This window comes from Lissotriton vulgaris, chromosome 4_1 (assembly GCF_964263255.1).
Source record: "Lissotriton vulgaris chromosome 4_1, aLisVul1.2, whole genome shotgun sequence".
NCBI lineage: Eukaryota > Metazoa > Chordata > Amphibia > Caudata > Salamandridae > Lissotriton > Lissotriton vulgaris.
The window spans coordinates 2,138,935,141-2,138,962,777 of record NC_141691.1 but is presented as its reverse complement, the minus strand read 5'-3'; the positions used below and the strand labels follow the sequence as shown (position 1 = coordinate 2,138,962,777).

The 27,637-nt window shown below is 51.6% G+C and overlaps 1 protein-coding gene across 1 annotated transcript in view; it reads left to right on the top strand.

Moving 5' to 3' along the window:
• Positions 1-27,637, top strand: part of LOC147725243 (nicotinamide N-methyltransferase-like) — a 159,120-nt gene that overhangs the window by 64,194 nt on the left and 67,289 nt on the right. Inside the window, exon 3 of the mRNA XM_086966556.1 lies at positions 26,462-26,510. Within this exon, the coding sequence (XP_086822682.1) occupies positions 26,462-26,510 (49 nt within the window). The remainder of the gene's footprint in view (positions 1-26,461; positions 26,511-27,637) is intronic.

Here is a 27,637-nt window from a genome sequence, read left to right as displayed (position 1 = left end):
AGAGGAGGGGGGTTTGCGATTTAAACCCTCCCTAAATGCTTCCTGACTGAGGCTGACATTGCTAAATGTGAGGCCGCCTCTTTCTTGCTCACGTTATCTAGCAAATGCATGCTAATCTACAGCCCTCCCGGATCAGCATGTAAGCTCACATCGCCTTTTGCAGACACCATTTCGCAACTTGCCTCACACCATGATAGGCTGCTTATTTGAGCTCACCTTGAGCTCCACTTCCAGGAGCGTTCCTGTAAAGGGGCTCAGTCAGGGGCGCAACTAGGTCTTAATTTCGGGGGGGGCTGACATGGCAGATGAAGGGGCGTGGCTAATGTAAATCAATGGGGCGGAGCTAAAATGGCAGATAATCAGGATCGGTTAATGCTCAGGTCAAGCTGAGAAAAAATGTGGTAAATTCTGCATTTGAAACTGGACAACAATTAAAGCACACATTTTTGTTAGTTTGATGCATTGCCCCCCAAAACCCATACTCGCCCTGAATCTTAAAATTACCCCTGGCACACCAAAACACATACCCACGCTGAACCCTAAAATTAGCCCCCTCACACCCTAAAACCCATACCCGCCCTGAAATCTATAATTACCCCTGGCACCCCAAAACCCATACCCACCCCACACCCTAAAATTACCCCCTGGCACCCCAAAAAACAATACCACCCTGAACCCTAAAATCACCCCCCTGGAGCCCCAAAACCCATACCCGCCCTGAACCTTAAATTACCCCTGGCACCCCAAAAACCATACCCATGCTGAACCATAAATTCCCCCCTTGTCCCCCAAACCCACCCTGAACCTTAAAATTACCCCAGGCACCCCAAAACCCATACCCATGCTGAACCATAAATTCCCATCTGGCACCCCATAACCTATACCCACCCTGAACCTTAAAATTACCCCAGGCACCCCAAAACCCATACCCATGCTGAACCATAAATTCCCATCTGGCACCCCATAACCTATACCCACCCTGAACCCAAAAATAGCTCCCTGACATCCCAAACCCACACCTGCCCTAAACCCTAAAATTACCCCTGGCACTTTAAAACACATACCCACGCTGAACACTAAAATTAATCCCCTGGCACCTCAAAACCCACACCCACCCTGAACCTTAAAATTACCCCTGGCACCCAAAACCCCATACCCATGCTGAACCATAAATGCCCCCCGGCAACCCATAACCAACACCCTCCCTGAACCATAAATTCCCCCCTGGCACCCCATAACCCATACCCACCCTGAACCCTAAAATTGCCCCCTGACACCCCAAAACCCACACCTGCCCTGAACCCTAAAATTACCCCTGGCACACCAAAACACATACCCACGTTGAACCCTAAAATGTCACCTGGCACCCCATAACCCATACCCACCCTGAACCCTAAAGTAGCCCCCTGCACCCCAAAACCCACACCTGCCCTGAACCCTAAAATTACCCCTGGCACCCCAAAACCCATACCTGCAGTGATCCCTAAAATTACACCTTTGCCCCCCAAAACCCATACTCACCCTGAATCTTAAAATTACCCCTGGCACACCAAAACACATACCCACGCTGAACCCTAAAATTAACCCCCTCACACCCTAAAACCCATACCAGCCCTGAACCCTAAAATTACCCCTGGCACCCCAGAAACCATACCCATGCTGAACCATAAATTACCCTCTTGCCCCCCAAAACCCATACCCACTCTGAACCTTAAAATTACCCCAGGCACCTGGCGCGCTATATAAAAATGCATAAATAAAATAAAATAAATAAATAACAGCAGGGGCAAAGGGATGGCCAGTGCAGGTGATGCTTTTCCTTTGTAAATTAATTCCTGCTGGCGTCATAGCCCAGGGGTTGCTGTCTGCGCACTTGTATGAAATACACATCTATACAAGTGCACAGACAGCACCCCATGGGCTATGACGCCAGCAGAAATTCCTTTACAAAGGAAAAGCATCACCTTAACTGGCCAGCCCTTTCCCCCTGCTGTGCACTTCACACCCCATGCTCACAAGCGATCAAGTGCTTAGGTGAAATCCCTGCCTTCAGGCAAGGATTTCACCTCGCGGCGCCACCGTAAAGGAAAACAAGAGGTGGGGGCAGGAGGTCACTCACTGAAGCAGAGGCTGGCTGGCTCGGGCTGCTGGGCCTCTCAGAAAGCATTAAAAAAATCATTCTCCGATCGGATGCTATCTTGCACCATTTCAGTGCGTGTAATCTTAGCCCGGGCAGAGGAGGCGACGGGGGGGGCTGAAGCCCGGTGAGCCCAATGGGTGTTGCGCGCCTGGGCTCAGTCTTTAATCAGGGACAGAGAGACTTTACACCTTGTGCTAAGGGTCTCTGGATGACACACTGGCGACACACTGTGGATCCCATTTGTTGCTAACTTCCCTGCGTCCTGGGTGGAAACCCCCATCACAGTTGCCTGGTCTGAGCACCATTTGATACCTTTCTCTGCGCCATTTCATAATCTCATAACCTGCAACAACAGTAAGTAAATGACTCCTTCGAGCAAATGGGATAAGATAAATTTTGCGGCTTTATTGGAGGTACTATCAGCTACCGACCGGATCTTAGGTGAGGACGTTGATTTCGCTGACACCAACATTGAAAGTTGGATCAGTGGAGCATTAGATTGCTTGGCCCCCTTGACTGCCAGACAACAACAAATGGCCTCCCCCTCTGCTCCCTGGTTTAATGAGGCCCTCGCTACAGCCAAAAAGTTATGCAAACACCTGGAGCCTCATTTATGAGGCTGTGCGTCACTTTTACGCCGCCGGTGCGTCACTTTTTGTGACGCACTTGTGGCGTAAAAAATGCGCCTTGTTGCGCCATATTTACAAAGTGACACATCTAGGTAAATGCGTCACTTTGTAAACCCCTGCGCCACATTATACCTGCGCCAGGTATAATGTGTGCAAGAAGGGCGTATTGACGCAAGGAAGGGTCGTAGAAGTGACGCACTGAAATCTATGAGATTTCACTGCGTCACTTTTAGGACGCCGTTGCAACAAAATCTTGTGCCTGCCTCACAGCAGGCATAAGTCTGACACAGGCCCTTTCACCTGGTGAAAGGACACATTGCTGGAGTTGCGTCACTTTTCTGACACACTCCAGCAATGCGTCACTTTTGCATTTACAGATACGTCAGAAATACTGACGTATCTGTAACTCCTTGCGACATGATGGGTCATACATTAAATATGATGCATCAGGTATGTCTCAAGGAGTGCGCACTGAGAGGTGACGCATCGCTGCTTTCACGCAGCGACGCATCATTTCTCATAAATGAGGTCCCTTGAACGGGTAAGGCAGGTTGATTATAGCCTGACCAACTGCTCAAATCACACACAAAAAATGCTTAAATAATAACCCAAGCTTTTTATAAGCACTCAGAGAGAATTTAGCATTCAGAAAATCGATTCTCCAAACTCATCCAAAGACGAGGTACCCGATCTTGAAGGGACATCACATAAGTTTCATATCGAACACGACGTTCTCATGCGATTTGCTTCTGAAATAAAGCGGCACAGATAATATACGGAACTGGATGATTTAATATCAGCATCACTACAAAATAAGAATAGACTGATTGTGGAATTTACTGAGAATTGATTTCAGCGCTTATTTTGCTTTGGAGAACCTTCAATATTTGGAGGCTTGGGATTATTATCACACGCAGAGCGAGATATTACCATAGAGGTGAAGAATTTAGTATATTGGACTACAAATTTGAAGAATCATATAAAGGAAAGATAGAGCCCTGAGGAAGGTGAAGGGTTACCCCCATTACGGCGAAACATGTTGGCATAAGGGATTGGAGGATCTGTGAAAATTAAAGAAAGGAAATCAAGAGCTCCCCTATTTGCTTTGTGATTTATTGTTTAATGACTGCGGGGCATATTATCAAGCCTGGGCGATAAAATTATCGGCGCATTATCGGCAGGATACTGCCGATAAAGTGGCGATAATGGCCTTGATAATATGCTCTATGGAATTCCAATCGAAGCTCATGTTAAATGTGAAGGAGATCCAACATGAGCTTCGATTGGAATTCCATAGAGCATATTATCAAGCCCAAAATCGCCACTTTATCGGCAGTTTCCTGCCGGTAAAGCAGCGATAATTTTATCGCCCAGGCTTGATAATATGCCCCTGTAATATTATTGAAGAAACGGGTGCTCTAAAAATTGAGAACAGCTTACTGTTAGACTTGGCTGTCTCTAGTTGGCAGAGGTATACACTTCTGACAAATAGGGACTCACCTCCTCTAGTCAGGGCAAGGGGATCACACACCTAGATAACCCCTGCTCACCCCCTTGATAGCTTGGCAAAGCAGACAGGCTTATCTCAGAGGCAGTGCGTTAAGCATTTATGACCACATACAGTAATAGAGTGAATACACTACAAATGGACACGACACAGTAGTATTATAAAAATAAGGATGTTTATATAAGGCTTAGCACAAGACCAAATAATGACAAAAAAATATACCACAATCTTATAAATACTTTTGGAAGGAAAAATAATAGTTCAAGTGTAGTTTCTTCTTAGCACAAAGTCTTTAGTAACAAAAGCAACTCTTCTTCTTTAAATCACAGTTCTTGGCAACAATGTAACCCCCACAGGAGTCACACGACGTCGAGGCAAAGTTAATCCAAAGGTTCGGCGTCGACTGCGAGGAGCGCTACGTCGAGCCCGGAGTCCAAACGGACCCCCACAACACAGTACCTTGGAAAAGCGAAGCACACGATGATCAGCGGCGTCGAGATGTCCGGCGTCGCGTCTTCGGCATCGATCGGGCCTCGGAGTCGGGGCGATCTGCAGCGGCGTCGACAGATGTCAGGCAGGAGCAGCGCTCACGAGGCAAAGCAGGATACGGCGTCGTCGTCGATGTCGATGATGATATTGCAAGAGGGAGCAGCGCTCACGGCGTCGAGAGGGCTCAGGGTCGATGCGACCAGCGGCGGCGTCGACACGGGGTCACTTGGAGCTTGAGCCGAACTCGCTACTCACTGGCGTCGCTACTGGTGTCGATCAGGCCCGGCGGCTGGTGTCGAGGAAGCGGGACACTGGAGCCGTTACTCACGATGTCGAGCTGGATTCGGCGGCGTCCGTCGGCCTCGAGATTGCTGGATTTTTCAGAGGTGCTGGATTTTCAGGTTCCAGCAACAAGCACTTTTAGCAAATAAATGAAGTCCTTTGACCCTGTGACTTCAACAGGAGGCTGGCACTCTTCCAACCCTTGGAGATTTTCCTTAGCAAAGCTTGAGAGTACACACACAGTTCCTCTCTCCTGGTTCCTTGGCAAAAATAAAGAAGTGACTGCAGGATTCCCCCCAGCAAACAGCACACTGGCAGAAGGGGTAGGCAAGTCCTTGGATCAGCACTAGCAGGCTTCTTGTCCTTGGTTCAGGTTTCCTTGTCAGAAGTGATCTGAATTCTTGGTTCAGGGGTCCTTCTCTTATATCTTTTTCTGCTTTGATCCCTTTGTCCATGCAGGGGAATTCCCCTCATCCTGGGTTTGTTGTGGGTGTAGCCCGGCACAGGCACCTGGCCTATTCACTGTGCAGGGCAGGGTCCTCAGACGCCCAGCAGGAGGTGGAGCCAGTATTGTCACTGGCAGGAGCAGAGCCATCAGTCGCCCGGCAGGAGGTGGAGCCAGCTTTGTGTCAGGCAGGACAGGCTATCAGGAGCTACTCTTCCCCTACTCGCAATGCAAATGCCTCACTCACCCCACACTGACTCATTCAGGCCTCTGGAGCCACCCAGCTCCTGTCACACACACACCAAACCAGCAGAAACCGGTAATAGTTAGACAAGAAAATAGCCACTTTCTAAAAGTGCTATTTTCAAACCCAGAGTCCAAAAACCATCCACACAAATGGATGCGTTATTAAACCCTGAGTTCATGGATACCAAACTCGACATTGTACCATGCTCCCCGAGCCAGCTAGGATTATAGCTTTTAATAACCCTGGCAGCCCATTCTAACTTATGGATGTGAGACGTTGGCCTGATATATGATGTTAGACGGGGACCTGGAGGGTCGGCCGAGGACACAGGGAGAGGTCTCCGAGGAGGACCGTCTCCAGCGATCGTACAGACAAGTAACTTCCCCCCCACAGATGGACACCACACAAGGATAAGGTTGACACTCTTTATATGCAGTTCTTGAAGCAAAGTATCAGGGTACAGTGAGAACAGGACACGAGGGTCCTCTCAATTCTAGTCTCTGCAAGGGAAAGGGGGTAGCGGGACAGTCTTGGTACCAATCTGGTATTGAGGTGGAATGATGGGTAGCTCACAATCCTCGAGCTCGGCGTTCTAGAAGGTCGGGCCGCGGCAGGGCCAGCAGGTCCCTAGGAGGTCGTAGGTAGCAACGGGCCGCGGCAGCGCCAGCAGGTCCCGACGAAGATGGTGGTTGCAAGAGGCCGCGCCAGCAGGTCCCCACGAGGATGAAGGTTACAACGGGCCGCGGCAGCGCCAGCAGGTCCCCACGAGGATGAAGGTTACAATGGGCCGCGGCAGCGCCAGCAGGTCCCCACGAGGATGAAGGTTACAACGGGCCGCGGCAGCGCCAGCAGGTCCCCACCAGGATGAAGGTTGCAGAAGGCCGCGGCAGCGCCAGCAGGCAGGACGATGGTTCACAAGGCAGGGCTGCGGCAGCGCCAGCAGTCCGTCAAGGATGAGTTCTTCAAGGCGTCTCTCGACTCCAGGATACAACTGCCTTCCTGCTCTGGAGCTGTCTCAGTTATAGGTCTGGCGCCCTTTGATGTCCGGACCCTCGCACTTGGAGGTCGGGAGGTCCGGGATGAGGGAGTCCAGACACCCAGCGGGGGGGTGGAGCCAGCGCCCGGGGAGGCTGGGGGCGATCGGCACCTGGCGGGGGAGAGCCATCAACACTTCTTTCTCCCATTGACCTGCCAAGTGCTCCGTTCACCTCCTGGGTGGATGGTGGTGCCGGGATGTCGGGGCCTGGCCAGGCCCAGGGTTGGGGTCGAGCGGAGGCCACGCGGCCTCGTGGTGCAGTGTCCAAGATGGCGGCTGGGCCGGGCAATGGTGCTGACGGTGGCCCGGGCCACTTATACAGAGATTTCCAGGAGCAGGCGTCCCGTAGTGGACGGGTTGCGGGTTGCTTCTGTGGGTAGCACCTGGAGAGCCGGTGTCTGGGCCCTGCCATGCGGGGAGGGAGCGAGCCCTTCATGGGGCCTGTCCAACATGCGTCCCCCCCAGCTGAAGGCGGGGAGAGTCACCCATCCTCTTGGGGACTCTCCTCGTCGAGGAGGAAAAAGCGGGACAGGCCATCCGCGTTCGCGTGGTCTTGGCCAGGGCGATGCTCTACAGTGAAGTCCATCCCCTGCAGGGAGATGGACCATCGCAATAGTTTGGGATTCTCCCCCCGCATCTGCATTAACCATTGCAGGGGGCGATGATCTGTTTGCACCCGAAAGTGGGTACCGAAGAGGTAGGGCCGGAGCTTCTTAAGGGCCCATACTACGGCAAAGGCCTCCCGCTCGATGGTGCTCCAGCCCTGTTCTCGGGCCAGCAGGCGTCTGCTGATGAAGGCCACTGGTTGGTCGATCCCCTCGGGGTTCAGTTGGGAGAGGACGGCCCCAATGCCATGGTCTGAGGCATCCGTCTGGACGATGAACTCGCGGCTGTAGTCGGGGGCCTGGAGCACAGGGGCGGTGCACATGGCGGCCTTCAGCTTCTCGAAGGCCGCTTGACAGGCGGGAGTCCAGTTGACTGTTTTTGGGTGGTTCTTGGATGTGAGTTCCGTGAGGGGCCCCATAGTCCTTCACAAACCGCCGGTCGTATCCGGTGAGCCCCAAGAAGGCTCGGACCTCGGTTTGGGTGATGGGGGGTTGCCAGGACTGGATGGCAGCGATCTTGAGCTGGAGGGGGGCCACCAGACCGCTTCCCACTTGGTGTCCGAGGTAGGTCACGGACCCCTGGCCAATTTGGCACTTGCTGGCCTTGATTGTGAGACCAGCCTGTTGGAGGGCCTGCAGGACCTCTCGGAGGTGGCGGAGGTGGTCTGACCATTGGCGGCTATATACCGCGATATCGTCCAGGTAGGCGGCGCTGAACTCCTCGAGGCCCGCCAATACCTGGTTCACAAGTCGTTGAAAAGTGGCTGGAGCGTTTTTCATGCCGAATGGCATCACTTTGAAATGGTAGTGTCCATCCGGGGTGGAGAAAGCGGATCGTTCTTGGGCCCTGGGGGTGAGGCCGATCTGCCAGTAGCCTGCTGTCAGGTCGAAGATGCTTAGGTAGCGGGCAGCCCCCATGCGGTCGACCAGTTCATCTGCTCGGGGAATGGGGTGAGCGTCGGTTCGGGTGACAGCGTTCAGGCCCCGATAGTCGACGCAGAATCGGAGCTCGGGTGTGGTGCCTGGGACAGCAGCTTTGGGGACCAGTACGACTGGGCTGGCCCAGGGGCTGTCCGAGGGTTCGATGACTCCGAGTGCGAGCATCTTGGAGACTTCTTCTTGGATGCAGGCGCGCACCCGATCTGGTACTCGGTACGCCCGGTGTCGGTTAGGGGGACTGTCCCCAGTGTCCACGTTGTGCAGGCACCAGGGGGTGACCCCGGCCCGGGGGTGAGGGAAAATAGGTTTGCAAATTGCAGCAGGAGGGCCCGACAGTCTTGGCGCTGCTCCGGGGTCAGGGCCTCGGAGAGTCGGACCCCGTCCACCGAACCATCTTTCTCACGGGTCCTCAGTAGGTCAGGGAGGGGTTCGGAGTCCTCTTCCGCTCCACTGTCTGGAGCCATCAGCAGGCTGAGCTCCGAGCGCACGAAGTGGGGGTTGAGTCTGTTGGCGTGGAGGACCCGGAGGGGGTTCCGGGGGGATTCCATGTCGATGAGATAGGTGACGGGGCTCTTGCGCTCTACCACCTTGCTAGGGCCCCGTCCATTTGTCCTGCAAGGCACAAGGTTCGGTGGGGGACATCACCCATACCTGCTGACCAGGCTCGAACTCGATGGAGGAGGCATGTTGATCGTACCATTTCTTCATGTCCTCCTGACTGGCCTCAAGATTGGCTTTGGCGATCTCTCTGAATCGCCTGGTCTGATTGCGGAGGGTCAGGAGGTACTTGTAGACGTCTGGAGGGGTCTTCAGGGGGGCCATTTCCCATTCTTCTTTAACTAGGCTGAGGGGCCCTCGAACGGGGTGTCCGTACAGGAGTTCGAAGGGGCTGAAGCCGAGGGACTTCTGGGGGACTTCTCGGTAGGCGAAGAGGAGGCACGGGAGTAGCACGTCCCACTGGCGGCGTAGGGGTTCTTCCAGCCCCATGATCATCCCCTTGAGAGTGCGGTTGAACCGCTCGACCAGTCCGTTTCCTTGCGGGTGATAGGGCGTTGTGAATTGGTAGGTGACTCCGCACTGCTGCCAGAGGGATTTCATATACTTTGAAATAAAGTTCGTGCCCCTGTCGCTGACGACTTCCAGGGGGAAGCCCACTCGAGAGAAGATCCCCATTAAGGCTCGGCCTACCACTGGTGCTGTCACAGTTCGGAGGGGAACGGCCTCGGGATAGCGGGTGGCGTGGTCCACCAGGACCAGGATGAATCGATGTCCTTGTGCTGTTCGGGGGTCCAGGGGCCCCACAATGTCTATTCCCACCCTTTCGAACGGGGTGGTAACAACGGGGAATGGTTGCAGGGGTGCCTTGAGTTTTCGGCCGCTCTTCCCGCTGGCCTGGCAGGTGGGGCAGGACCGGCAGTGGTTGGAGACGTCATTTCTCATTTTCGGCCAGTAAAAGTGGGTTACCAGGCGGTTGTATGTTTTGTCTTGCCCCAAGTGCCCAGCCAGGGGGACATTATGTGCCAAGTTCAAAAGGAAGTCTCTGAAGCGGAGGGGCACCACCAACACTCGACTGGCCCCGAACTCCGCGATTCATTGTTCGCTGTACAGTAGGTCATTGTCCCAGTAGATCCAGTGGGCCCCTGCGGTGTCTCCCGCGCTTTGGGCGAGTGCCTGCTGTCGCAGTCCCTTGAGGAAGGGACAGGTCTTTTGCTCTTGCCGGAATTGCTCCTGGGTGGGTCCCCCTTCTTGACGCCACTGAGCCAGGTCTGGAAAGTCTTGGGGCTGAGTGGGCCCTTCTTTGGTTTGTTCCGGGGGGTCGGTATGGATGGTGTCTTCCTCTGGAGCGATCGGGGAAGGAGGTGCTGGCCATTCGGGTTCTTCAGGTCTGAGGATGGTGCGGGCGGCCATGGACCGGGTTGTTACGCACGCCCAGTCTGGGAGGCCCAACATCCCCAGGTGTTCTCTTCTTTCAACGGCCGCCCACGGGGAACTCTCGAGATCGTTTCCCAGGAGGCAGTCCACGGGGGCATCATCGCGGACAGTCACTTTTAGCATACAGGACACTCCTCCCCATTCGAAGGGGACGCAAGCCATCCGACACAGGCTCTCAGAATTGTCGGCCGATCAGACGGGGCAAAGAACGTTTGGCAGGATTTGTTCTGGGGTCACCAGGTGACAGCGGACGGCCGTCACACTGGCCCCCGTGTCCCGCAGGGCTTCGGCCTTGCGCCCATTTATGTTCACCCACTGGCTGTATTTCCTGGTGTTGGCCGGTAGGGGAGCCCGCGGGATCATGTCTCTTCCCCCTAGGCAAGCCAGGACCATGGCGGCAGGTTCCCACTCGGGCTGCTCCTGCTCGTACTCTTCATGCCCTTCGGAGATTTGCTCTTCTCCTAGGGCGGCGGCAGCTACCTGGCGGGGCCCGGGAGTCTGGTTCTTTGGGCAGTTTGGGTCACTGGCATAGTGGCCGATTCGCTGGCATCGGTGACAAGTAACATTGGCTCGGAACCCTGGGCGCATCGGGGGGTTTCCCCGACCGGCCGGGGGCGGGGTGTTGCTGGTGGGAGCTGCCGGGACGGCATCTCTGCCCCGGCCCTGGCCTCCTCCTCCTCCTCGGGGGCGATGGGTACTTTGGTTGGTCCTGTTTTGTTCACTTGGCCCACTCCGGGCCACTCAGGTGCTTTCCCAACGGTCAGCTTCAGCGGCGAGCTGCCGAGGTTCAGTCAATTTACTGTCGAGGAGGTGCTGCCTGAGCTCAACGAAGCAATTGTTGGAGAGGTGCTCCCACACAATGAGATTAAAGAGTTGCTCGTAGGTGGTTACGTGGCTGCCCTTGATCCACCCCTCGAAGTCTCGGCTGAAATAGTTCACATATTCCACCCAAGTTGTGCCCGGGATCCGTTTGCAGTCGTGGAACCTCTGGCGGTACATCTCGGGCGTGAGTCCATATCGAGTGAGGAGGGCGGCCTTCATGTGGTCGTAGGAGGTCATCTGGTGGTCTGGGAGCTGTAGCAGGGCATCGCGGCCTTCATTGACGAACCTCCCCCATAGGCCGGCTCCCCAGTCACTTCGATCAATCCGGTGGGAGGTCCTGGCGATCTCGTAGGCCTTGAACCACTGCTGTATGTCGTCGTTCCGATAATATTCCCTGACGACATCCTTGGGGATGTGGACCTTGGGTTCGGTAGTGCCTGGGGTGTGCGGGCGCTCGGGCACCCCTAGCTCTTTGTTCTGTTTCCGCATTTCTATTTCTGCAAGCTGGCACTCGTGTTCGTATGCCAGTTTCTTCTCTTCTAGTTCTCTCTGCCTTTGTTTCTCCTCCCGCTCCTCTCGGAGCCGTAAGTGTTCTAAGCTCATTTTTTGTTCCGCCAGTTTCAGCTCTCCGTCCAACCGGAGCCGTGTCATCTCCAATTCATGGAGTCTGCTTTTCTCTCGTTCTTGGATCTCTTCCAGGGAGAGACCCGCTCTCCTTTCTTCCGTCGGAGTGGTGTTCGTTTCTGGTGCCTCTTGGTTTTGGTTCTGGGGTGCAGCCGCACCCGTTTCCGCCCAAGATTCTAGGGCACGTTTGAAGTCTTCTTTCGTGCTCAGCCCGGTGGTAGCAATGCCTAGCTCCATGCAAAATTGCTTTAGCTCTCGATGGTTGTACTCTTCCAGCTTCTCCATCTGGAATTTCTCTGCGGATCCGCTCTCTTTTGTTGACATTGTGGTTGAGTCGTGGGGTGAGTCACTTTCTGTACGCTTATGCGTCGGTTCGGATCGCGCCGCTGGCCACCAATGTTAGACGGGGACCTGGAGGGTCGGCCGAGGACACAGGGAGAGGTCTCCGAGGAGGACCGTCTCCAGCGATCGTACAGACAAGTAACTTCCCCCCCACAGATGGACACCACACAAGGATAAGGTTGACACTCTTTATATGCAGTTCTTGAAGCAAAGTATCACGGTACAGTGAGAACAGGACACGAGGGTCCTCTCAATTCTAGTCTCTGCAAGGGAAAGGGGGTAGCGGGACAGTCTTGGTACCAATCTGGTATTGAGGTGGAATGATGGGTAGCTCACAATCCTCGAGCTCGGCGTTCTAGAAGGTCGGGCCGCGGCAGGGCCAGCAGGTCCCTAGGAGGTCGTAGGTAGCAATGGGCCGCGGCAGCGCCAGCAGGTCCGGACGAAGATGGTGGTTGCAAGAGGCCGCGGCAGCGCCAGCAGGTCCCCACGAGGATGAAGGTTACAACGGGCCACGGCAGCGCCAGCAGGTCCCCACGAGGATGAAAGTTACAACGGGCCGCGGCAGCGCCAGCAGGTCCCCACGAGGATGAAGGTTACAACGGGCCGCGGCAGCGCCAGCAGGTCCCCACGAGGATGAAGGTTGCAGAAGGCCGCGGCAGCGCCAGCAGGCAGGACGATGGTTCACAAGGCAGGGCTGCGGCAGCGCCAGCAGTCCGTCAAGGATGAGTTCTTCAAGGCGTCTCTCGACTCCAGGATACAACTGCCTTCCTGCTCTGGAGCTGTCTCAGTTATAGGTCTGGCGCCCTTTGATGTCCGGACCCTCGCACTTGGAGGTCGGGAGGTCCGGGATGAGGGAGTCCAGACACCCAGCGGGAGGGTGGAGCCAGCGCCCGGGGAGGCTGGGGGCGATCGGCACCTGGCGGGGGAGAGCCATCGACACTTCTTTCTCCCATTGACCTGCCAAGTGCTCCGTTCACCTCCTGGGTGGATGGTGGTGCCGGGATGTCGGGGCCTGGCCAGGCCCAGGGTTGGGGTCGAGCAGAGGCCACGCGGCCTCGTGGTGCAGTGTCCAAGATGGCGGCTGGGCCGGGCAATGGTGCTGACGGTGGCCCGGGCCACTGATACAGAGATATCCGGGAGCAGGCGTCCCGTAGTGGACGGGTTGCGGGTTGCTTCTGTGGGTAGCACCTGGAGAGCCGGTGTCTGGGCCCTGCCATGCGGGGAGGGAGCGAGCCCTTCATGGGGCCTGTCCAACAATGCTCACTTATTCTAGTGATCACCTTGTATCAGTCCAAACAACCCTTATGGTGATTGGTTGTAAAGTCAACCTTATAGACCAGCTATCCTAATGGTAGCATGGACAAAGCAGTCTTAGGCTAAACTCTTTTGGCATGAGAAGCCAGCTGTTTTACCACATATAACCCCTTGAATACCAAGTGAAAGGACACCACACAGGTTGTTCTGAAAATAAACAATATATTTATTAACTAACATACACCTCTGAACTCTTTATGAGATCAGAGGGCTAAGCACATGACAATCTCTTAGTAAAAATACGTTTAAGTTGCACAAATTATAATGGTGCCCTAGGGGCACGACGGAACGCGTGTACAGAGTGTGAACTCACACGCGAGATGCGTAACAGTGTCTATGGACAGTACAGTTCAAGAAAAAGGTGAGTACGGACAATCTTGACTAGGTAGAACTATAACGACTGTGGAACTGGACACTAGGAGAGTCAAGCTTCCCTTGAGCACCAAAATGCTCGTGTTACCTCACCCACAGGCTGCGGGTGCATAGGTGCCAAGTCGTGTCAGGTTCCGGCGTTGAAGACTATGGAGCCTGGAAGAAAAGATGCTGCAGGCGATCAGGAGGAAGATGTCCGGTGTGATCCAAGGGTGGATCAGTGAAGAGAAGAACCTGAAAGCAGAGGGGACAATGTATAAAGTCACTAGTCAGTGACTGTGGTGGAACCAGGGGCTGAACCAGATGTCGTCGTCCCCATCAGGTGAGGGTGGACGCTTGTCTCTGCAGCCATGTGGACCAGGTGGTGTCTTCGACGACCAGGATGGAGGCACGAGCTGTCCCACGCAGGCTCTCGCTGTTGGCGGTGTCAGCTTTGGATTCGGAGTCAACAGGCCTTGGCAAAGGCAATCCACGCGGTGAGTGGAAACGGCGTCTGGAGTAGACAAGGAGGGTCCGGGGTGCTCCTCTTTTGGAAGGGAGCAAGGGCCCGTCTGGAGCAACCAGACCAGCAGTGAAAATTTCAAGGTTCGTCGTCTAGGAGGTCACTAGCCAGCCGGCAGGTGACCAGACAACGCGTCGAGCAGCAAACAGGCAGAAGGGCCCCACGCAGATCTCGTGGATGCTGGAGGGCTGATCTTCGGTGCAGGAGCTGCTCGGCGTCTGGGCTTCTCAATCCCCAAAGCACTTGGACGAGGTTACCTCAGAAGTCGTGCTGGAGCGAAGTGCTGCTTCTTTCAAGATGGCCGGTCCCACGTGTCTCGTCGCACCCACGGATCTCAGCTGTGCTGCAGATGGGGTAGAGGTCGGAGAGGTCTGGGAATCCGGGTCTCGTTGGGCTCTGAAGTCTGGATCCTCGAGGGAAGACAACAAAGGGAAGCCGCTGGACGCTGATGGTGCCTGCTTGTGCAGGGTGGACACTCCTTGCCCACAAGGGAGATTTCTTCAGTCTTCTGTGGAGCAGAACGTCGAAGTCCAGAGTTTCTTCTTGTAAAGTTGTTCAGGATAATCTAATCTGGAATGGGACCAGCTCCTACCTTTATCCAGCTAAAGGGGGCTGTACTACGACTAGGTCCCTCCTCTGGGTGGGACCAGGAAGGTGGGTGGTTACACCCTCTATCCTTTGTCCGGTCTTGTGCCAGAGCTGGGGCTGGAGTGCCCCAGGAACTGGTTTATACTGGTGTATGCACAGGGACACCTTGTGTGCCCCAGGCATGTCTCATTCCTTTCAGCCCTGTCCTACCTAATACACAAAATCCTGTCTGGGGTGGTGCTAACACCTCCCAAGGCAGGAAACCCTTTTTCCAAGCCTCCCTGGAAGGACTCCCAGCAGCAGGAGGTCAGACTTGTGTCTGTGGTGGCAGCATCCATTTTGTGATGCTAAGGCTCGAGTTAACTTTAACCGAGGTTCACAGTTGCATACATGTCGTGTCCTTCTAGAAGGGTGGAATGCTACCCCCGTCGCCAGAATTGGCGAGGGGGTAGTATTCCAATTCGTATGACACCTTACTCAACATGTTTTGATAATGCTATACCAAAGTTGGAAATACCCGCGAGGATTATAATGCACTTAAGAGTATATGGTATAGCGTTATCATGGAAACAGCTAAAGAACTTGGTTCCGAAAGCTGCAGACAGGCTCAGTTCATGCTAGAGCACCATCTCACATAATTCCAAGCACTCTGCCTTCAGGATTGATAAGGCCTGCCATAGGAGTGACTGATAGGAGGATATGTGTCCATTTTAGGGTTAGATATAGGGATACTATATCTAAAGCAAAGGGTGATTACACCACCTTGCCCCAACTGATTGATCAGCCAGTTGTGTCAGATTGGGATGGCCAGCCAGGGGTGGCATAATACATGCTGCAGCCCCTGGTAGGTCCTGGGTGCACCTATGCTCTGGGTACCTAAGGTACACTGTACAGGGGCTGATAAGGTGACTCAGTATACAATTAGATATGCACCTAAGGTACATGGTATCCATTTTACAGAGAGAGCAGTGGGCCTGGGGTCCTGAATAGCAGGGCCCCAGGTGAACTAAGTCGAAAAACCAGCTAAACACCAGGCAAAAAGTTGGGGGTAACCACAGTCAGATATCCACCTTCCTACAATGGAGAGCAGGTAACCTTACAATAGTAAAAAACGAATATGGCTGTAATTCACTATTAGGACATGCCAACCTAGTCAGGCTTGACCTACCTTATGCTTACAACGCACCCTGCCCGTGGGCCAACCATACGGGTGACTAACATGAAGTTAAGGGAAGGATTAGGGACTGGCAAGTAGGTGTACTTGCGCAGTCTGCGTGACAGTACCAGACTGCACGTAGGTCTAGCAATGGCAGACCTTTAGACATACTTTTACTAGGCCGCTCTTGTGGGTGGCACAACATGTGCTGCAAGCCCACGAGCAGCATTTGTATTTACAAGCCCTGGCACTCCTGGTGCACTAGTCTAGGGACTGACAGTAAACCAAATAAGCCAAACATGGAGTTCAATCAATAGAGTAATTTCACATAGGGAGCACTTGCACTGTGGCACTGATCAGCAGTGGCACAGTGCCCAAAGCAATATACCAGCAAAAACATCGTAAACAGAGCAAACAGTGTCCTTGACAAACCTCCTGTAGTAACCCGTGAGACCTAAGAAGGCTCTCACCTGAGTTTGGGTTTTGGGCGGTTCCCAAGCCAGGATGGTATCAATCTTAGGTTGCAGGGGGGCCACCTTGATGCTCCCTACTTGGTGCCCCAAGTACACCACTGAACCCTGCCCAATCTGGCACTTACTGGCTTTGATTGTGAGGCCTTCTCTGCGCAGGGCCAACAACACTTCCTGGAGGTGGCGCAAGTGTTCCTCCCAGCTGGCGCTGAACACTGCGATGTCGTCCAGATAGGCGGCACTGAAATCCTCCAGTCCAGCCAATACCTGGTTGACCAACCTCTGGAAGGCGGCAGGGGCATTCTTCACCCCAAAGGGCATAACCCGGAACTGGTAGAGCCCATCTGGTGTCGAGAATGCGGACCTCTCTTTTGCCCCATCAGTTAAGGCGATCTGCCAGTACCCAGACATTAGATCAAACGTACTAAGGTACCAGGCAGCCCCTAACCGATCTATGAGCTCATCAGCTCTGGGAATGGGGTGCGCATCAGTCTTGGTGAGTCCTCGGTAATCCACACAGAACCGAAGTTCTGGTGAAGCACCAGGCAATGCAGCCTTCGAGACCAAGACCACTGGGCTGGCCCAAGGACTGCTAGAGGACTCAACCACCCCTAAGGCAAACATCTTGGAGACCTCCTCCTTGATGTATGCTCTGACCTTGTCAGTCACCCTGTAAGCCTTGTGCTTCACAGGAGTGCTGTCCCCGGTGTCCACATCATGGACACACCACTGAGTGACACCAGGAATCAAGGAGAACAGATCAGGGAATTGTCCCAACAGTTGGCGACAATCTCGCTGCTGCTCAAGGGTCAGTGTGTCAGAGAGGACAACACCATCCACTGACCCATCTTGCTCTTTTGCATACAGGAGGTCAGGAAGAGGCTCGCTCTCCTCCTCCATTCCAGCATCTGTAGCTAGGAGCATGCCCACTTCGGACCTTTCTAAGTGGGGCTTTAAACGGTTGACATGCAGGACCCTCAAGGGGTTACTGGGAGATTTCAAGTCCACCATGTAGGTGACATCGCTCTTTTTGTCCACAACCTCAAATGGTCCAGTCCACCTGTCCTTGAGCGCACAAGGTTCCACAGGGGACATGACCCAAACCTTCTGACCAGGTTGAAGCTCCACCAGAGTGGCATTCCGGTCGCACCACCGCTTCATCTCTTCCTGGCTGGCCTCCAGATTTGCCTGAGCAAGATCTCTGAAGCGCCTAATCTGGCTCCTAATGGCCAGCATGTATCTGTATACATCCTGGGGAGGTTTCCTGGGAGATTGCTCCCAGCCTTCTTTGACCAGACTCAAAGGTCCTCTTAACGGGTGTCCATACAAAAGCACAAAGGGGCTGAACCCTAGAGACTTCTGTGGCACCTCACGGTAAGCAAACAGCAGGCATGGCAAGAGGACGTCCCATTTACGCCTCATTGGTTCTTCAAGACCCATGATCATGCCTTGATCCGGTTGAATCTCTCAGCCAGCCCATTACCTTGAGGGTGGTAAGGAGTGGTGAACTTGTAGGTTACCCCACACTCCTTCCACAGAGACTTCATATAATTTGAAATGAAGTTGGGTCCCCGGTCTGACACCACCTCTCTGGGGAACCCCATGCGGGAAAAAACACCCATCAGTGCCCGTCCCACCACGGGGGCCGTCACTGTTCTGAGAGGGATGGCTTCCGGGTACCGTGTGGCATGGTCCACCAAGACCAGGATGAACCTGTTGCCCAGGGCTGTCTTGGGGTCCAGGGGCCCAACAATGTCAATCCCCACCCGGTCAAAGGGGGTACTGACGACAGGAAAAGGTTGGAGGGGAACCTTCTGCTTTCTTATGCTTTTCCCACTTGCCTGGCAAGTTTGACAGGTTTTGCAATGGATATCTGTATCCCTTCTCATCTGAGGCGAATAAAAATGGGTGACAAGCCTGTCATAGGTCTTGTCCTGCCCCAGATGTCCCGCTAATGGAACGTCATGAGCCAAACCCAGTAGGAAGGCTCTGAAGCGCTGGGGTACCACCAGCACACGGGCTGACCCAGGCTCAGCAGCCTTAGGCTCGCTATACAGGAGGTCCTTCTCCCAGTAGACAAAATGTGATCCTGACTGATCACCTGTGGTTTGGGCTGAGGCCTGCTGCCTCATCCCCACAAGAGAAGGGCACACTTTCTGTTCTACACAAAATTCTTCCCTGGAGGGACCACCATCCTGCTGCCAGTGGGTCAGCTCGGGCAGGTCTCCCAGTTCAGCAACTTGTTCCCCTGTGGGCTCCAGGGCATCCCCCTCAGGGTCTGCCTCCTCCAGGACCACGGGAACTATGGGGGCCGGTTTCCCGCGCCTCCTGCCTCTTCTCTTCACAGCTGGGCCCTGGGCCATACTTTCAGGCTCCGGGACCCCATCAACACCCTTACTTGTTGTCATCGATCGAGTGGTTGCACACACCCACTCTGGCAAATGTGTCTCTCGCTCCACCTTAGCCCAAGGGGAGTCTTCCAAATCATTGCCCAGGAGACAATCAACAGGCATGGCGGGCCTTACAGCAACTTGAAGAGTACCTGAAACTCCCCCCCATTCAAAGGGAACCTGAGCTACCTCATACTCTTTCTGGGAGTTGTCAGCAGCTATCACAGGGTAGAATGCTTGGGGAACCACCTGTTTTCTGGACACCAAGTGACACTTGACAGCTGTCACACTCGCTCCGGTGTCTCTGAGAGCTTACACTCTATGGCCATTAATGGTCACCCACTGCCTATATTTATTAGTGTTACTAGGCAGAAGGGGTGGAGGGACCATTTCCATGTCTCCTAAAGAGACCAGGGACATCTCTGTGGGACCCCTCCCACCAGGGGCAACCATCTCCTCCCCTCCCAGGGCTACACTCGCCAACTGACGGGGGGGTGCACGTGGTGGTGCATTAGAGTCCCTCATGGGACACTGGGGATCATAATAACGGTGTCCCACCTGCTTACAAACATAGCAGGTCATTGGGCCCCTATGAACAGGTTTACCTGTCGGGCCCCTGGCTTCTTCACAGGGGGAGGCTGAGAACCCTTCCCTTGGTTCCCTTGGGGATTACTTTGGGGCCCTTTCTGGAACTCCCTCTGTTTACCCTTGCCCCCCCCCACTCTTCTGCTGGGGACCCTGCCCACCTTTTGCTGAGTCTCCCACTGGACCCTTGTGGACCCTGGTACTGACCCAGCGGTCCGCCTCCTCAGCAAGTTTTCTAGGATAAGATATCTTGCTATCAATAAGGTGCTGGCGCAGCTCTGGAAAACAGTTATTATACAAGTGCTCCCAAGCAAACAAATCATAAAGAGCATCATAACTTTCCACTTTGCTGCCCTTTACCCAACCATCCATGGCTCTGCCAAAAAATGACACATATTCAATCCAAGTAGTAGCAGGCAATTTCTTACAATCTCTAAAGGCTTGTCTGTACTTTTCTGGGGTTAGGCCATACCTTAACATTAAAGCATCTTTCATATGAGCATAAGACATCCTATCCTCAACAGGCATGTCCAACAGGGTATCTCTCCCCTCATTCACAAAGCGACCCCACAACCCCGCTCCCCAATCCTTCTCAGGGATCCGGTGGGCCAACAATGCTAACTCATATGCTTTAAACCATTGACCAATATCCTCATTCTTCTGAAAATCTTTGATCATATCTTTGGGAAAATAAAACCTACTTTCTGCAGGCACAGATGGGATGCTGCCACCAGAGGGATTCAATTCTAAACTCTTAGCTTGGAGCTCCATTTCCCTCACCATTTTCTCACGCTCAAAAGCTAACTTTTCTCTTTCAAACTCCAACCTTTTGATCTCCATATCAGCATCTCTCCTGCCTCTTGCATTTTCTAACTCTAACTGCCCTTCTATCTTAAGTTTTGCCATTTCCATGTTGTATGCTCGCTCCTTCGCCCTTTCTTCTCTTTCTTCAGGGGAAAGACCTTTAGAGGACACACTGCTACCGGGAGAAGCCGCGGGCCCATTCACTGGCACCTCCTCATCCCCTTCCCCTGGCGGTACCACCACTGCATCAGAGGGATTTATGGCCTCTAACCAAGCTTCCAATGCTTTTAGAAATTCCTCCTTCTTTGAGAGGCCAGAGATAGGAACTTTAAACTGTTTGCAACAGGATTTCAGCTGTTGTGACTTGTAGTCCTTTATCTTACTCCTATCAAATCCTTCCACAACAACAAGGGGAGTGACTCCGGCATCACTCATGGTCAAAACTGGCAGTGTTCAAAAAATCAAGCTCCAGGAAAGCGGAGAACAAAAATAGAATATCCTACCAAAAATAGATTGTGGCTGCGCTATGGTCTGCTTTCACTATGTAGCGCACACTAATCACTGCACATGGGTCATAAATGCAAAGTTCAAATCCTCATCGCTGACTCTAGTTGGCAGAGGTATAAACTTCTGACAAATAGGGACTCACCTCCTCTAGTCAGGGCAAGGGGACCACACACTTAGATAACCCCTGCTCACCCCCTTGGTAGCTTGGCAAAGCAGACAGGCTTATCTCAGAGGCAGTGCGTTAAGCATTTATGACCACATACAGTAATAAAGTGAATACACTACAAGTGGACACGACACAGTAGTATTATAAAAATAAGGAAGTTTATATAAGGCTTAGCACAAGACCAAATAACAACAAAAATATACCACAATCTTATAAATACTCTTGGAAGGAAAAATAATAGTTCAAGTGTAGTTTCTTCTTAGCACAAAGTCTTTAGTAACAAAAGCAACTCTTCTTCTTTAAATCACAGTTCTTGGCAACAATGTAACCCCCACAGGAGTCACACGACATTGAGGCGAAGTTAATCCAAAGGTTTGGCGTCGACCGCGAGGAGCGCTACGTCGAGCCCGGAGTCAAAACGGCCCCCCACAACACAGTACCTTGGAAAAGCGAAGCACACGATGATCAGCGGCGTCAAGATGTCCGGCGTCGCGTCTTCGGCGTCGATCGGGCCTCGGAGTCGGGGCGATCTGCAGCGGCGTCGACAGATGTCAGGCAGGAACAGCGCTCATGAGGCGAAGCAGGATACAACGTCGTCGTTGATGTCGATGATGATATTGCAAGAGGGAGCAGCGCTCACGGCGTCGAGGGGGCTCAGGGTCGATGCGATCAGCGGCGGCGTCGACACGGGGTCACTTGGAGCTGGAGCCGAACTCGCTACTCACTGGCTTCGCTACTGGCATCGATCAGGCCTGGCGGCTGGCGTTGAGGAAGCGGGACACTGGAGCCGTTACTCACGATGTCGAGCTGGATTCGGCGGCGTCCGTCGGCGTCGAGATTGCTGGATTCTTCAATGGTGCTGGATTTTCAGGTTCCAGCAACAAGCACTTTTAGCAAATAAATGAAGTCCTTTGACCCTGTGACTTCAACAGGAGGCTGGCACTCTTCCAACCCTTGGAGAATTTCCTCAGCAAAGCTTGAGAGTACACACACAGTTCCTCTCTCCTGGTTCCTTGGCAAAAATAAAGAAGTGACTGCAGGATTCCCCCAGCAAACAGCACACTGGCAGAAGGGGTAGGCAAGTCCTTGGATCAGCAGGCTTCTTGTCCTTGGTTCAGGTTTCCTTGTCAGAAGTGATCTGAATTCTTGGTTCAGGGGTCCTTCTCTTATACCCCTTTTCTGCTTTGATCCCTTTGTCCATGCAGGGGAATTCCCCTCATCCTGGGTTTGTTGTGGGTGTAGCCCGGCAGAGGCACCTGGCCTATTCACTGTGCAGGGCAGGGTCCCCAGACGCCCAGCAGGAGGTGGAGCCAGTATTGTCACTGGCAGGAGCAGAGCCATCAGTCACCCGGCAGGAGGTGGAGCCAGCATTGTGTCAGGCAGGGCAGGCTATCAGGAGCTACTCTTCCCCTACTCTCAATGCAAATGCCTCACTCACCCCACACTGACTCATTCAGGCCTCTGGAGCCACCCAGCTCCTGTCACACACACACACACCAAACCAGCAGAAACCGGTAATAGTTAGACAAGAAAATAGCCACTTTCTAAAAGTGCTATTTTCAAACCCAGAGTCCAAAAACCATCCACACAAACAGATGCGTTAATAAACCCTGAGTTCAGGGATACTAAACTCGACATTGTACCATGCTCCCCGAGCCAGCTAGGATTATAGCTTTTAATAACCCTGGCAGCCCATTCTAACTTATGGAGAGCAGGTAACCTTACAATAGTGAAAAACAAATATGGCTGTAATTTACTATTAGGACATGCAAACTTGGTCAGGCTTGTCCTACCTTATGCTTACAATGCACCCTGCCCTCGGGCCTACCATAGGGGTGACTAACATTAAGTTAAGGGAAGGTTTAGGGACTGGCAAGTAGGTGTACTTGCGCAGTCTGCGTGACAGTACCAGACTGCACGTAGGTCTAGCAATGGCAGACCTGTAGACATATTTTTACTAGGCCGCTCTTGTGGGTGGCACAACACGTGCTGCAAGCTCACGAGCAGCATTTGTATTTACAAGCCCTGGCACTCCTGGTGCACTAGACTAGGGACTGACAGTAAACCAAATAAGCTAAACATGGAATTCAATAAATACAGTAATTTCACATAGGGAGCACTTGCAGTGTGGCACTGTTCAGCAGTGGCACAGTGCCCAAAGCAATATACCAGCAAAAACATTGTAAACAAGGAGGCAAACAGAAAAAAATGGAGGAGAGAATCAGGCCAATGATGTCAGGTCTAACACTTACTCTACGCAGTCAGCACTAATACTTGCGACTGAACTTCGAGGCAAAGACCTTACAGAGGACACACGCCATCATTCACAATGCAGGACCTCAGCGCAGTCTTCAGCACAGTGTCACATGGCCTACTGCTTCAGAGGCTACGGGAGCGCAGGTCGGAGGCAGTGCCCTACAGTTGCTTGCTTCTTTCTATTAGTCACACTTTCCAAGTCACTCAAGACCCTTTTCTGTCACAGACTCTATCTCTAACTCAAGGAGCACCACAGGGCCCAATTTTGAGCCCTACCTTATTTAATAATCACATTCGCCTCCCAGCAGACATTAATGAGAGACACAAGGTTCAACGTGTGTCATCTGCTCATGAGACCCAGCTGACTCTGAATCTCTCTCACACTGGGGGGGTGACAGCAAAGCAGTTCAAATCCTACTTGGTGGAGCCGGCCTCTACGACGGCTAATAGATGTTTGAAGCTAAATGCCAATAAAACCGAGATTCTGATTATGGGTCAGTCCCCTTCTAGCTGTACATCGGCCTAATGGACTGATGTGCAAGGTCAAGAATTTAGGGCCCTGGTTTTACTCTAAACTATCTTTTGAGAACCAGGTCAACAGTGTGGCCGAAACTTTGGAACCCTGGAAATTCTGAGAAAGACCTTGGGGTTGCTCCCAGTAGCATCACCGAAAACTATTATTCATGCGCTCATTACCTCTGAGTTTGATTAGTGTAATACCCTAGATCTTGGAATAGCCACAGGGAGTCTAAATAAACTCCAACACGTGGCCCCGCTCGGGTCTCAATCTTCCTACAAGGGCATCAGCTCTCACCACCCTTCACTGGCTTCGATTGGAAAAAAGAATTTGTTTTAAAGCCATGTGATTCTGTTACAGAATCCTGTTCCAGAAAGGCCCTTATTATCTACAAAATATGATACAACCTTATCTTCCTTTGCACAATTTGAGACCTGCTCAAGCTAACCTATTGTGATTCCCTCAGGCCTCTAGAGCCAAGCTAGGAGCTCATTCTTTATCCTTTTTGGCATCCAAGGCTTCGAAATCCCTACCAGCCCAACTGCGAGCAGAATCTTATGAAATATTGTTCAGGAACAAACTTAAAACCTGTCTGTTTAGTTCTCCATAGCCAGGATGGCCATTACTGTTTACTAGTCCATTTCTGTCTGCTACTCAAGATGGGGCAGGTTCGTAGCGTGGGACACACTGCATGGTGTAACTAGGCACTTTAGTAATCTGACAATTATTATTATTAATATTATTTCCAAAGCTCATCAAGGGTGGCACTTGGAGACCCACAGATAGGCGGGTAGCAGCTACAGCATAGTACAGTCCTGATCATCTGGGCAATTCCAGGAAAAGGTCTCTTGCAGCTTACTGTGTTCCTGTAGCTTTAACAGGAGGTCAGCGTATAACCCACATAGCCCGCTTCTTTTTCCTGGGCCCAAGACTGAGAGCAGGTCCAGTAGTCAGGGCTCTTCTTGGGTCTCAGACAGTAGGGCAGTCCTTCTTCTGCTCTTCTCAGGTCCAAGGGTGTTCTGATGAGAAACTCTGGGTTGCCACATTTATACCCAGTGGCAGCCAGTGGTGAAAGGAAACCCATTTGTTCACACCCTAAACCAGTTCTGGTCAGTTCATTCCTCTCCTATGGGTTTGAGTCCAGCCTGGCTAGTTAAACAAAGACAAGGGTGGGCCTGGTGTCAGGTTCTTCTGTATGTGTCAGGGAAGGCCTCTTTAAAGTGAAATCAGGACAGGTGCTTAGTTTCTTCCCAGTCACCCTGTCTGAAAGACACACAACCCCCATACTGAGTAGGGGTAGGTGAAGAATTTCGCTCTATTGGTGAAGTTTTGCCACTCCCCACGGAGTTCCACAAAACTCTGTGAAACAACACTTTGGGCCTGATTCTGATGCGGGTTGGAAAGCTTCCCGACCAAATCGGTTTGGAAATGGTTTCCAATGACTCGGATTGGGAGAGTCCGAATGACGGAGTACGATACATCCAGATACAGTTTGGTTGGACTGCCATTGACTTCAATGACAGCAATATGTTCTAACCGCATCATAAATGGGCCCTGGGTCAGGAAGACACGTTCCCGATCTAATTTGGAAGGAGCAAATGCCATTAGCGCTGGGACACTTACTTCGGAGGTAGCCGCTCGGCTTTATAAGTTTCAGTATTATTATCATTATTATTATTAGGAGGCCTTCATAACCGCATCAGAATCAGGCCCTAGGTGGGAATGCTTTCCTAACTGCATCAGAATGAGGCCCAGAGTGGAGTTTTTTTTCCCGTGCAGCTCGCCAATGTCAACAGCAGCATCGTTAGCAATCTCACAGTGGGTGTTGTGTGTTCTCTCTAGCTCATTCATAACCCTGACATACATGACCCATCACCAATGACTTGCCTGAATCCTCTGACTGCTCTCAAATCACAACATAAATTCCAACCCATCTTTGATAAATCACTACAAAACTTGGGGCCTGATTCCGATCTGGGTCGTACAGCTCTCTGACCGAGACAGATCCGGAGTGTTTTCCGACCGAGCAGGACTCCTGCAGTCCGACCGCACCAGTACGATGCGGCTGCATGCTGCCGGACTCGGTTCGGTCAGACTCCCATAGAGGTCAATTAAAGCCGGTCGTACGGTGCGTACATGGGCTCCCATTGACTGAATGGGTACGACTTGCACAAAGGCGCCCCCAACGTGAGTACGCATTGGTGCCATCTGCGCCGTACCCGCCTGTGTTCATGGGACCCTTGGGTCTCCCCCTTTTTCTGAGTCATAAGGCTGCGGGTGAGAGGGGGTCAGACGCGGACCCCGAAAGGCAACGTCCCGGACGTTTTGCGAGCCGGTAACTTCAGCTCGAACCGGCTGTCCGACGAGTACATCGTACTGGCTCAGTCGTAAATCACATCCATAGGACGGCACGTTTAGCTTACAGCTGAGATGTATGGAGCGGGTCGGACCCAGAATTGATTTGGTCAGGGAATTTCCTGTAGCTCGCATCGTACATACTCGCTGAACAACTGTACGAATTGGACGGAAAACACGCGTACGGCTCGCAGTTTTTCCGACCGGATCGCGTTCGGTGCCCTTCCGACCCAGAACGGAATCAGCCCCTTAATGTTAAGGACTTGACTATAATGTCCGAGCAGATTTATTCTTTCAAGAAAAACATGAGAAATTATTTTTTTTAAAGATAGTATACCCAAAAAGTTTAATTCATTATGTGGTGCAGTCATTAGCCTGAATGTATATACTATTTATTACTGTCACAATGAATTACAAAATGTTCTTTCTTGTCTTTATAGTTTGGGGAACCTATTTGGAGTCTCCCTTGGAGGCACAATTGGCAATGTGGTGAGTATGTTAAAATATTTCTCTCACTAACTCAATCTTTTCTTATTCTTCCTATATTTTCCTTACCCTTCTCCCTCTGACACTGCCTTCTTCCCCTTCTGTAATCTCCGATTTCTCTATACATGTTTTAAGAATCCTCCCACACTGCCTAGACTCTACATATTACCAGCAGGAAGGAAGAGAAAAAAATGTTTGTTGAAAAGGGGAACACATATAGCGCAATCGTCTTTCCCAAAAGTTTTGTGTTTCTCTTGTTTGAGCATTTCACACTTGTTTCCCTTCCATTTTCTGGGGCTTGCTCTATTCATTTTCTTTTCTAATAGTTTTAGTTTTACTCTTACCATTTCTTACTTACTTACTGTTCAACAAAAATAAAATCTTTCTATGCCGGCGAGTCCATTTGCATCCCATCTAAAATCACTGACAAAATATCGAGAGTCAGAAATTGACCAACAGAAATATTGACGCAACAATATCAAAGTCAAGAATATCGACATTCCGATTTACATAATGGTGAGTACACACATATCGAAAAAATAATATTGATGTCAAAAATATCGTTGTTAAAAAATATTGATTTTTTTAAGTTACAAAAATAATGTAAAATGAAGTAAATACATATAATTAACATATAATATTTTTAATAATTATTTTACTAACTTATACATTGTTAAAACATATCTTATAAATTACAAATATATCTCTACACATACAATATTAATATAAATACAAATAAAATAAATATATAACAAATTAATAAAACATAATATTTTTTTATATTTTAAAAAATAATTATATACTACATTAACTAAAATAATAAAAAAAATAGTGGAGGGAATGCAATTACTATTCTAGGTCCAAAGAGTGTAACAGTAGCGAATATGTTGGATAGCGTAGCGGTCAAAATTACTATTCCCACTCCAGTGAGTGCAACAGTAGGGAAAGTGTTGGATAGCATTAGGGTTAAAATTACTATTCCAACTCCAGTGAGCGTAACAGTGTAGAAAATGTAGGATAGCATAGGGGTTAAATTAACATACTTATAAATTAAATATATATATTTTTTAAATGACATATTAATACATAATTAATAAATAAATTATAAATAAATAATATTACAAAATCAA